General features: G+C 39.3%; 1 protein-coding gene across 1 annotated transcript; it reads right to left on the bottom strand.

Moving 5' to 3' along the window:
- Positions 1-861: 861 nt before the first annotated feature.
- On the bottom strand, positions 862-11785 carry myo5c (myosin VC). The gene is made up of 40 exons (XM_042411557.1): positions 11623-11785; positions 11133-11243; positions 10843-11014; positions 10602-10746; positions 10077-10233; positions 9716-9859; positions 9552-9633; positions 9333-9440; positions 9143-9249; positions 8780-9045; positions 8603-8684; positions 8365-8505; positions 8142-8264; positions 7878-7961; positions 7562-7693; positions 7332-7429; positions 7127-7213; positions 6922-7033; positions 6611-6822; positions 6349-6514; positions 6092-6238; positions 5847-6011; positions 5646-5739; positions 5497-5560; positions 5113-5387; positions 4940-5003; positions 4766-4849; positions 4473-4653; positions 4276-4369; positions 4102-4165; positions 3818-3986; positions 3634-3718; positions 3453-3551; positions 3117-3271; positions 2726-2815; positions 2455-2605; positions 2061-2346; positions 1803-1977; positions 1630-1710; positions 862-1498 (listed from the first exon to the last, which is right to left on the bottom strand). The coding sequence occupies exons 1-40, from the start codon at positions 11647-11649 to the stop codon at positions 1346-1348; spliced, it is 5232 nt and encodes a 1743-aa protein (XP_042267491.1). The 5' UTR covers positions 11650-11785; the 3' UTR covers positions 862-1345.
- Positions 11786-12668: the final 883 nt, after the last annotated feature.

Raw genomic sequence — 12668 nt, 5'->3', positions numbered from 1 at the left:
TTCCAGATCCTCTATACTATTTATATTTAATTGGACTACTTTGAAGACAACAAAATGAAAAAATATTATAATATGAATTCACTGTTTGCCTGCCAGACGTTTATTCAGCAATATAAACAAGACTTTGAGTAATCAGCATTCACACCTTGATATTGGAAAATAAAATTTAGGGCTGCAACTAACTACTATTATCATTATCAATTAATATACTGATTATTTTCTTGAATAATCATTTCATTGAATGATTACTAATGATTGCATGCTGTTTACCATCTATTGTTTACATTGCTTACATACACTAAGTCACTTTAATTCATATCAGTACTACACTGCATACCTGTTTTTCCCAAAACTATTTAAGATACTAAAGGTTATTATTCTTGTTATTATATTTATTATCATTATTGGAATCATATTGTTATTGTTATTATTGTTATTATTATTCTTCCTTGCACTCCAGACCTTATAATTACTATGTAAACACTGTTTTATTTTAATCACTAAATAGGCTTTTTACTTATTGCCCTTTTGCCTTTGTTGGCTACTTATAATACTATTTGACTTATTTTATTTATTATGTAAAGTTGAGTTGACTCTGAGTCTAAGATTTTCATTACAGGTAATGATGTTGCATTGTTACAAGTACATGACAATAAACTTGAAACTTCATTATTTGGTCCATGAAATGTCAGAAAATAATGAAAATGAAAAAAAAAAAGTCCATCCCACTTTCCCAGAGTCAGAGCTGAAGTCCTCAGACGTCTTGTTATGGTCCAAAAGTCAGATGTTCAGCTTATCATGACATAAAACAAAGTAATACAGCCAATCCTCACATTGGAGAAGCTGAAACCAGAAAATGGCTGAAGTTTTTATTTAACCTTTATTTAACCAGGAGAGTCCCGTTGAGACTAAGAGACAAGTGAGACAGGCAGCAGCACAAATAAAAACACACAGTTACAGACAGAAAACACAAAAGGAGACAAATTTTTAAAAACAGGTATTTTTGATTTAAAAATAACTATTATTAAAATGGCTGCAGGCTGTTTTGTCATTTAACTATTCAGTGATGTTCCTGCTCTAATAAGATTTACAAAAATACTTGAATAAATAAAATATGAAAATTCAAGCAATTAAAGAAGACTTTCCTTCTGGAGCCTGGTTGTAATTTCCTCACAGAGCAGAGAGGAAACATGACTTCAGTATCTTTCCTGGCTCCGTCCCTGCATTTATTTTAAAAACATCATTTATTAAAAGTGTTTACATATTTATACATACACAACATATAGCCGTAGGCCACAGTGCTATGAGTCAGGAATAAAGAGAGAAAGGTCAAAGGCCGGCTGAGTCAGATCCTGGTGAGGAAGCCCAGATTAAGGCTGCTCGGGACTTGCAGCAGCTCCAGAGCCTGCGAGGATGAGCAGAAAGGAAACGTGACCTGGAAACGATAATCTGTGTCCAGCATCAGCTGTGTCGACCCTTCACGATCTTGTAGAAGTGACTACAACAAAGAGCAGATTCAGGCTTATTTAGTGAAGTGCAAGAATGGCACATATTTCATAACATTACACAGTATTTTAAATTGAGAAAGTCCTGTTACATTAAAATTAGAAAACAATCAATAGAGCTTACCTGAACTTTGCGGACGAATGATGATGCCACCCGTTTCTCAAAGTCATCGATGGGTGTGTACGAATTCAAAATCTTGACAATCTATAAAATTAAATGAGAGTTTTGTTTTACTTTAATGTGAAGCTGGAGTTTCTGATATCAAAAAGTGCAACATATGGCACTTAATAAAGTACCTGAACAGGGTTGAGCTCAGTGCATTTTTCAGTGATCTCCTTGGCGTCGTCATCGGTGGACTTGTTGACTTGCAGGAGCCAGGCAGCCTGAGACAACGGCTTCATAGTATCTATGGCGTTAGAGCTCTGAAGGTCCTTCTCCTTCAGCCACTCCTCCAGATAACTGATGTTACATCTAAACAAACAGAAAAGCTGTGAGACTGACCCTTTTTTTATTGTCATTCATTAAAAAATCACAAAACAACCACACACACACACCTGATTTGCATTCCTTTCCTGCAGGAGCACATATCTTTGCGGAGCATGATGTTGTTGAGGGTGGTCGCACCAACAAGGAAGAACAGTTGCTTGATAGCCTGTTTGATGAGACCTTGCTCCATGCCGTGCTGGCTCATGGTGGAGTGAAAGTGACTGAGCTGCTGAATGATGAAGGAGATGGTGTAGTTCTCTGAGTCCTCATAGAGGCTGTTGGAACGTTTCCTGAAGCCTGTTGGCTTCATGCTGGAAATTCCCTGTAAACTCTCGTGCTCCAGCATGCCGGGTACTGTTGATCAAGACAGATAAGAAGCACATTTTATGGCACCTATTAAAGTAAACCACAATCAAAATCATGTGCATTTATCATGCCGCAATAATGAGCTGTGTCTAATACCGATGGCTGGAGCGAGGGTTTTTTCCATGACCGTGATGAACTGGTGGTAGATGTGGATGGCCAGGTCGCTGAGAATCTGCCTGTGTTCTGACAAATCGAAATTCTGCAAGCAGTTCTTATTCTGACGGGGAGTATTTTGTTTCATGAACTCCTTTTGTGAACAACAGCAAAACAAGAGAATGTCAAAATATGCCTGCTATTGTATATGCGACATTATCGACGGACAAAAACCACAAAAGTGACCCGATGAGTAAATAAGGTAAATCCACACCTCTTCTCCGCTGTACTGCCTCAGACAGTTGAGCAGCTGGTACATGTTGGACAGCCAGAATGACAGCAACTCAAAGTCTTTGTGGTGAGTCTGAAACAGGAACATGTAGTTGTGTAATGAAATTTTGTTTAAATTGTTTTGAGAGGTGATATTTTATTGGCTCCGTTATTTGTGCAATTTGTAAGTTTACTTTAATGCAGGCCTTTAATCTTCCTCAGATCATCAATATCTCAATGTAAAATAACTGAAGTAAACTAAACTCCTGCCAACATACTGGCTGCAGTCCACGATCTTAGATATTGTCATTAATAATTGCTTTTTTACTATATTTATTCTTCATTTAGCAGCTCTGCGTAGCGATAAGGGCCAATAAACTTAGAATTAATCTCACCATGATGACCTTTTTGACAGCAGTGATAATTCCATTCATAAGAGACTTGAGTTTGGCATCGTCGTTCAGGTAGTCGGCATGGCGGACGCACATGAAGAGGATGTACGCCGGCAGACCGGGGATCATGTTGACCACCACACCTTTAGGCTTCAGATCTAGCAGGCAGATTGTGACACATTTGTAGGAGAATATCACCTCATTTATTCAGTTATCACTACATCTGTCTGTTTATTCCGGCTGAAAGTCACAGAGGACCTCAGCTATAACAGCACCGGGAGAAAGGCAGAAATGAATGAATGTGACTATATTAGACTCATAAAAATAAAGGAAAAATACCCAGAATGATGTTTTGGACAAGCTTGGATTCATCGTCTCTCTTGTACTCCAACATGCCGAGGTAATCTTTAGGAAGAGCAGGCGCCGGCGTTTGCTTGGCTGTGTGAGAAACAATAAAGTTATGAACATGGAGAAGTTATATATTTTTTTGACAATTATCATGTAAAAGCCACAACTCTACCTTTGTGAGATGTTTCAAGGCTCTTTATTTGATTCTGGAGTTTCTTTATTAATCTGTCCTTCTGATCAAGCTGCTCCTCAAAGTCCTGAAAGAAAAGAAGAATTTGTTATCATCTTTGTTACAGACAAGATACACATTCACACGTTGGTACTGTAACCATTCTCGCCTCTTTATCCACACATACCATATTCTCAGCAGTTAACTGTGAAGCCTCTTGTCTCAGTCTCATCTTGGCCTCGCTCTCCATCATGTGCTGTCTTTTCAAGTGATCATTCTCCTCTTGTAGGTCCTCTACTTTGCCTTGAAGATCCGTCTTCACCTCCTCCAACACTTCAGCTTTCTCCTCAAAGTGCCTAAATAGCAACACAAATCACGCCGACTGACACTGAAATCTGAACAAATCAGGACAACTGAGGAATCACCATTGCATCCATAATCAAGAAAGAGACTTCAATTTGAGTGTTTTACCTGCGTTGTGAACTCTCTTCTTGAATCTTCTTCTGAAGGATGTTGGTGATCTCCTCTGTTTTTTCTTTCAAATGACATAGATGAAAAAACGTGCAAAAAAAGAAGTTAAATACCTACAAAAGTGATTTTTATTGCAAATAACTGATAGACAAATCTGCGCAGAGGTAAACCTACCTGTTAACTCTATGTTCTGCTCCTCTACATGGACCTCTAGCTCTTGCTTTTGTCTTTGCAGCTCTGAAACCTGCAGTTTCAGCTCAGGTAGAACCTGTGGATTACATCAAACAAGGGAAAGCACAAACTTGCACATTCAGAACTGCATCCATCCCAGCAAGGAATTAAAATACAGAGACAAAAATTCAACAATGTACCGAGTTCTCACTCCTGAGCCTGGACACCTCTTGGAGAATTTTCTCATTGACATTACTTTTCTCCTGGAACAGGTTTTGCAGCTTGTTGTTCTCATTTTGAAGGTGGTCCAGTTTCAATTTCAAGCCCTCAACTTGGGTCTCATAGCTTTCCTTTTGCTCCCTCTGGTGGTTTTCCAGTATTCTGCACACAAAAATGAAACTGTGTCAAACAGGATTAAGCAGGTTTGTTACACAGGTACAAAACTGATATTAAGTGAAAGGATTGTTATGATTCTCAGGAAAAAAAAATAGACCTGGTAGCTTTCTGCATGCCATCGAAGGCTGTCAGCATGTCTTCAACTTCATACATCTTCTCAGAGTCGGAGTTTTGAGTTAGCCTTTAGAAAAACAATATGAAATAATGAATCCTTTAATGAGATAAGAACAACTAAGTGAGAAAAAGTGAAAACCTAAAATATTTGGATTACCCCAAAAGAACCTCCTCTTCAACAACACCACCGAGAAGTTGTTTTGTAATCTCCTTCATTTTAACTACAGAAACAATAAAAAATGTGTTGGGGTTATTCGTTCATCAGCTAAATACTATCCTCATTTATCTTCTAACATAAGAAACTGAAGTTACATCAGGAAACATCTGTACCTCTTGCTTGTTCTGACTGTTCTTTCATCTTTCGGTCAATGTTATTCCTCTGATTTTGCATGTTATTGAGATCTCTGCGTAGCTCTGGAATAGCCTTGACATGCTTGGAGAGCTGGATGACCTGTTCCTGCAGGTCAGAGTTCACCTGGCCCCCCTCCTCCAGCTTTCTCTGCAGACTGACTCTCTCTTCTTTCAATCTCTTTATCTCCTCTTTCAGAGTTTCCACCTCCTTCTCGTGGTCCTGTCTCTGGATCTCAATGTTGTTCTCTGCAATTCTGCCAAGAATGATCTTATCAGAAACCTGAATTCAATTGAACAAGTGGAGCAACAATAACGAAAATATTTGCTTCACACTGGAGACGAAGTTGCATTTTTGTTACTTACTTCCTAAGCCTTGCTTCGTTTTCTTTCTCCTCTAGCAGATTCATCTTTATTTGATCAAAGCTCTCTGAAAGAGTGTATGGCCGGTCACAATTTTGGTACAAATTACATTATTGGTTGCATACATAAGAACGTAGACTCTAGACTATTACCATTTGCCTCTTTGGTGGAAGATTCAAACTTTTTCTCCAAGTTCTGCTTTTCAAGGGTTAGTGCATCCATCTCATTTTGAAGCTGAGCAATTGTCTAGAGTGAGAATAAAAATACGTTTTACGCTCATAAAGTCTAATTTTTCAGCAAACAAAATCTGAAAAGAAACGCACAACTGTATCAGCATTAACTTCAAGACTGACCAGACTAGCATCTTCTTTCACTTTCTTCTCTCTTGCCTCCAAAGATGCCTTCTGGTTGGATGATTTTTCCAGCTTTGTCTCCAGACCATGAAGTCTGTCCACAGTTTGAGAATGAGTGTTGGCCAAGCTTGTCAGTCTTTCCATCAACCCACGGTTCTCTTTATTCTGTAAGGAAACATCGATTCATTAACAGATAGTATGTCTTCTTCAAGAAACAGCTGAAGTAACTTTGGAAGCATCTTTACCTGCTCATCAATCTTCTTTCTAAGCTGCTGGACCCTGTAGGAGAGCTGAACGTTAAGCACCAGCCGACGCATGGTTTGAAATCGCCGCCGTGCCAGCCATGCTCTGGCATACTTCTGTAGAACCAAAGCTTTCTGTTCTTCCATCATCTGAGAGGTAAAAAAGAGATAGCAGGGTGTTAATTGTGTGAAATTATATGTTGTATTTTCAACAAACTAAATTACACAAGCGATTAAATAATGATCCCTCAGTTACAGACCTTCTTGTAGCGTTTACGGGCCATCCAACCTCGTGTGAAAGCCTGGATGGTGATGGAGGCCAGGCGGACTATATGGTAGATCTGTCTCATACGGTAGCCTCTCCAATGCCTCTGGATCACCAGTGAAGCCCAGCCCCTCTTCAGTGTTGCAGCACTCACTGTTTTACTTCAGTTTTAAGAACAAAGCAGGTATTAATGTCAAAATTCTAACAGATACAACTAAGGATGCAGGACAACAAAACCTTCAGTGAATGCCTCTAACCGTATTGTCCTCTTTCCTCGGATGTACTGTTGGATGATGATGGCTGCCTGTCTCATGCACATGTACTTCCTCCTCTGGCTCCACCCACGGACGTGTTTCTGGATGGTAATGCAGGCTCCTCTGAGTCGGTCCAGACGCAGCTTCTCTAGATAAGCTACTTGACCAGCTCGGAAGAAGATCTTTGTCCGACCAAACTTGTATTGGTTAGAGTCCTGGAGATTGAGACAAGGGGCAAAAGTAACACAAAGAGATACAGTGCATGATAATTAATCACGAGGCTGTAGCAAGAGGCAGATAAAGATGCTGCTTACCTGAATCAGCCTCTGCAGTACGTCCTTGCAGGTCTGTTTCTTGTCACTGAGGCCTGCTTCCTGATGAGTCATTAGGATACTGTATCGACTGTAAAACTCAACATATGTCCACCTGCAAACAAAACATGTGAGCCAGAGCAACATGAGCATAGGCAGATTAAAACAATGTAATTTGGATGACTGAAACCTAGTAATAGAGAATCACCTGGACGGATAGCTCTGAGCACTGATACGAATAGTTTCAAGGACTCCACAGGCTCGCAGCTGCTGAACCACCCTTCTGGAGTCATACCTCAAAACACGCATACACACACTCTCTTAGACCAAAAACACGAACATGTGAATGTGATTCAGACAAATACAGAGTGGATCATGTTAATCTGTCAATAACAAGTTTCATTAGTACTCACTCAAACGGGAACTTTTCGTCGTTAGGCTTAATGCAGCGCACATAGTGAGGGGTGGTAGCATTCAGTGTTTCCATCAGTAAGGAGAGGGAGCTGCAGAACTGCATTCAAGCACAAGATTTATGAGAATGGGTGAAAATACAGCATACTAACTCAGTTATGTCTCATGCAAGCTGGTAAATATATTATGGAAACTTCAATCTCCAGCGAGCAGAGAGAGTAAATATTTTCACCTTATCTCCAACAGAGGTTCTCAGCTGTTTATTGGCTGGTTTCACTCCAGGCCTGGCGGGCCTTACTTTGACACTTTTAGTGCCCCGACTGTTTTGCTCCTCCTCTTGGAAAAAGTTGGCCACAAAAGGACACTGATAACAGTTGCAAGTAGGAGAAATATGTTAAAATGAGAAAAAAATAATGCTGCACGGAGTAGCTTTTATAATACAGAAACATTTTATTTGTTTTTGTGACCACTGTGATTATCTCTTCTTCAGGTATTGAATCTTATTATTCTACTGTATTTCTTATGTCTTTCTGAGGGCCTTTGATTACCTTACTAGCTCTCATAATGTCAATCAGTTCTTCATAGAGAGCATCTCGGTTCTTCTCAAGAAAACCTTTGCACTGATACTCCACCTGTTGAGCAAACAGACTGACAAAGTTAGAAAAAGAAGGCATCTGCCAGAAATACAAGAGCATTAATAGTCAATAACAGTAGGAGTAATTCTAACGCAAATGATTAAAATGTTAAGGTTTTTGTGCTACTTTTAGTTTGAACTGAGATTAGCAAGAAATGTGTCTCTTATCTGACTCCACCTTGTCAGCAAAGTGTTGTATCACAAACGCCTCATTTGATAACCTGGGCTTCTCAAACAGTGGATTGGCGTCTAGGTAGTTGTGCAGCTTTTGCAGCCAGCTTTGATCGGTGCCTTTAGGAAACTATAAAGTAGAAGGACACATGTACAGTATAAGAGTGACAGCAATCATAAAAACAGAAACAGAATTGTAAAAGTCCAAATCATGTCCGGTTCTATCTTACCAAACATTCTTCATCAAGCAAGTCCAGGATCCCCATCTTAGCTTCGATCAGGTCAATGACCGGTTGATTGTCATAGAAATCTATCAGCGTCCATGGGATGTCTTCTTTCATGTACTCCTCTTGCTCCAGCTTGAACACATGCTGAGTGAAAATAAGAGAGACAACAGAATAACCCTCTCAGTCGATGAAGAGGTGTATGCAATGTTTTGCAAGGATTTGGGACGCTGGCAATGCATACCAGATTAAACTGCTGTTGAAGCTTTTCATTTGCATAGTTGATACAAAACTGCTCAAAGCTGTTGATGTCAAACGTTTCAAAGCTGAGGACAAAAAAACCCCCAATAAGTTCAGGTCAAAAATGGCAGCAAAAGAGACCAAAATATATCAAACAGCAGAAGAAAACAATCTGCATTACCCATAAATGTCCAGAACACCTATGAAAGCATGTTGTTTTCCTGGGACCTGCAGCGCTGTGTTTATCCTGTTAATAATACGGTCGAACAGGAGGGCGTAGATCTGTTTGGCGAGGGCATCTCTGGCATTTACTGCCTGGTGTTTGGGTACTGGCTTCACCACCGTCTCAGTCACCATAACAATCCTCCGATGGCACAACCAACGCACCAACCCTGCTGCACTCACATCCAACAACTCACAGAAGACTGCCAGATGTGGATCACTGGGCTAAAAGATATTCAAATCAAGTTTTGCAGTTAACCAGGTTAGTGTTTTAAGATCTAAACTTGCACACAAAAAACTAATTTAAGGCTTCGAGACTCACAGAAACTGATGATTTGTCATCTCCAGAGTTCTTGATCTCCACATTGCCCAAATGCAGAATGGCTGCCAAAACTTTAAAGACATCTGACTGGAAGTCTTCCTTCAGCCCTGGAGAATCAAAGAGAAGAGGGCAAAATGAACATGTAAGTCACACTAAAAGGTAATAGTCTAACAGCTGAAGCACCCTTTACCCAGCAGCGAGAAGGTCCGTCGAGTCTCTTCCATCTCTTTCTTGTCATCTACACCTTCGATAGTGATCTCACCACCCAAGCATGTGTACCGGAACTCATCTGCACTCACTGCAGTTAAAAGGAAGAACAATAAAACAATCACACAATAAATTAGATTAAACACAGCAGCAGTGGACCAGAGTCAAACCTTCAGAATAAACCCTCAGCATGAACACTCACACAGTCTTAGGTTCTTGAACTCTGGCAGCTGTGCACAGGAGCACATCTGGTAGAAAATGTGATAATTCCTCTCATTGTCTGTCTGAAAACAACAGAATACCATCAGAAAAGATCCAAAATTAGTAAAAAATAACACTCAACATCATCCTCATTTTATACAATACCTGAAAAACGACTCTGGATTTCTCTAACAGGTAGGTCCTCATATTCGCGCCGATAATCCGGTGCCTCCTGTCAAAGCTGATCTCGGTGTATTTCCCAAAACGGCTGCTGTTGTCATTCCTGGTTGTCTTTGCGTTTCCTATTGCCTGAGAAAAAAAAGTTATTAGGTCTATTTTTAAGTTAATTTATTAATCATGTCAGTATATGTTTATGTTTTTGTCAAAGTGTTGAAACATTAACAGTCTTTAATAGAAATAATAGCTCCTGTATGTGTTTTTCATTTTAACACAGCCTTGTGAGCAGGGCTGTGTTAAAATGAGTGAGGCTGCCCTCTTTTTGCCCCTAGACCAGTAAAAATCATACCTCTGTTATTGGATTGGATGCCAGGACTTTGTCTTCAACTCGAGTCTTACTGCCAGATTTGCTGACAACAGCAAAGTACCTCATAGCATATCGAGCAGACACTGTTTTACCGGCTCCAGATTCACCACTGACGATGATAGACTGGTTCTTGTGGTTTCTGAGAAAGAAAAGGGAGCATAACACAACTACACTAGAGCTGCAACGATAAGTTGATTAATCATAATTAACTGCTAACTATTTTGATAATCAATTAATCGTTTGAGTCATATTTTAAGAAAAAAATTCTCTGATTCATGCTTCTTAAATGTGAATATTTTCTGGATTCTTTAGTCCTCTATGATAGAAAACAGAACATCTTTGGGTTGTGGACTGTTGGTTGGTACATAGCAAGACATATTAGGTTGCATGATGAGCTTTGGGAAACAGTGATTGACATTTTTCACCATTTTCTGACATTTTGAAGACCAAACAACTAACTGATTAATCAAGAAAATAATCTATGTGATTATCTGAGTTTTTCTTTACCTGGCCATCTGTTTGTAAGCCTCCTCTGCCACTGCAAATATGTGAGGGTCCATGTCTCCCACGTTCTGGCCTGAGTAAGCATTAATGATTGCGTCTCCGTAGAGGGGAAGCTGTTTGTAAGGATTTACAGCCACCAGTATAATACCTGAAAAAGAGGAAACATTACAGGCTGAGCAAAGAACACGCACCACCTCAACGCTTACATGCTGCTAGACAGTCAAAGGCTTCTCTCAATACCTACCACAGTAGGTATAGATGATTCTGGACTCCACGAATCGCACTTTGAGATTGTGCAGGACCGCAGGTTCATGGAGGTAGCTGAGAGCAGTGAGGTCATTCTCTCCCACCAAGATGTCCGGGTTGCGGAGAGGAGGGAGTTGTGGTTGTGACGAGTCAACAGGGTAGTAGTGCTCCTTCACAGCGACAGGTTATGTAAAAGAGTCAGATCAGCAGCTGCTGCTCCTCACCATCATAAAACTATTAAAGCTACATGTGAAAGTTTTATTATATATAAGTAACATTTTTACTCACAGTTCCATCTTCCAGGAGCAATTCAAGAACATTATCCCCAAAGTGGTAGTCTCTCCTAATCTCTGCTGATTGCCACACATGTTCCACATCTGGAATCCACACTCTGTTGTACTGAGGGAGCAGATCACAAAGGTGGCAGGTTAATTTACCAATGCTTATTGTATTGTAGAAATCATTGAAACATGATTTTCTCTATAAATATGAGACCATTTCCTATGCGAACAATAACTTATAGTAAATTTTGTGCCCCCAAGTTTAGTTCCTATTGCACTATATGTTATAAAATAAAGAAGATTTACATTTTAAATGTTGTGTGAGAGTAAACAATTCAACACTTAGACATTAAATTCCTGTGGATCCAGCTTCCACTACATCTATGCACTTGACATGAGCCTTGACCAAGTTTCCATATGTCTCTGTAAACCAACAGTATGGGAATTATCTCTACTGTGATAATAAATAAATAAATGTCAGGGAGTTTTTCTCTTACCTCGGTGTACAGTTCCGACAAAGCCATGTTTATGCATTATTGTTATAACTTCTCCGGTCAGTATGTTTGTTTATCACCTCCTGTTTCACTCTACTTTCCAGGTTAGACACGAAGTTCCTGTCTGTTCCTCACAACTCTGCCAGAGGATCCAGCAGAGTCAAGATCGCAGGAATACAACCACCTTTCCTGTCATGGTTTTCAAAGTAGAACTTAAAATGTAACTTCCTTTAGAAAACACTTAGACACAAGGTTCAGTAAATACATAACACTTTAAAACGGTATCAGGTTTTGAGTTTGTCTGTTTTATTGATTTAGTTCTTCCCATTTATCCAAAATCACAAGTTACTTTCTGCTTACTGTTATGTAATATTATATTTTATTTATTGTTGCTGTTTGTGTTGTAATTTTATGTGATTTTCTCTTATTTATGTCCATGTTGTTATTTTGATCCTGTGTTTCTGTTTGATTGTAACCATCAATCAAATAATCCCATAATTTTAATCTCAGTGTAAAACACTTTGGTCAAAGTCTGTTGTTTTTAAATGTTCTCTATAAATGAATTGACTTGACCATGACTATGCAGTAAATATTTTGTCTTTATTCTTGACTCTGAAGCTCTTCTTATATTTAGATAAAGGTTATTGTCGTTATCACTGATCTGTAATGCTTTCAGTGCCAAAATGAATCTGAGAGGGTCACAAGAAGATTAAATGACCGAGAAAATACAACTACATACAGTTCTGTTGCACAAAATTGTTTAATTTCTACGGCGAATATTTGCAATTTTCTCGAATATTTGCAATGTTTCCTGTGAAATACTGGATGCCTTAACATCTTTACGCCTTCTAAAAATAATAAAGTTAAACAGTTTAAGAGGGGAAATCACTCTTTGGTTGAATGTCTCATGATTCACATCCTCATTACAGTAATAAACAGTCATTTCAAATGATCACAAGGCTAAAAGGATGTGAGCCAGCAGTGTCCCGTGTTTATTTTGAAAACCCTAACACTCATACTGCAGGTTACTCTTGTCTTTTCCTGGTTGG

This window comes from Thunnus maccoyii, chromosome 5, assembly GCF_910596095.1.
Source record: "Thunnus maccoyii chromosome 5, fThuMac1.1, whole genome shotgun sequence".
NCBI lineage: Eukaryota > Metazoa > Chordata > Actinopteri > Scombriformes > Scombridae > Thunnus > Thunnus maccoyii.
The sequence above is the reverse complement of the archived record's forward strand: the minus strand, read 5'-3'. Positions and strand labels throughout refer to the sequence as shown.

What these genes read in the sequence shown, in the direction of transcription:
- myo5c (XM_042411557.1), bottom strand. Translation starts at nt 11,649, where the DNA reads ATGGCTTTGTCGGAACTGTACACCGAG. An exon ending in ATGACAAATCATCAGTTTCT is followed by an intron (nt 9,046 to 9,142) that starts GTGAGTCTCGAA and finishes AATATCTTTTAG; the next exon opens with CCCAGTGATCCACATCTGGC. An exon ending in TGTCCAAAACATCATTCTGG is followed by an intron (nt 3,272 to 3,452) that starts GTATTTTTCCTT and finishes TCTGCCTGCTAG; the next exon opens with ATCTGAAGCCTAAAGGTGTG.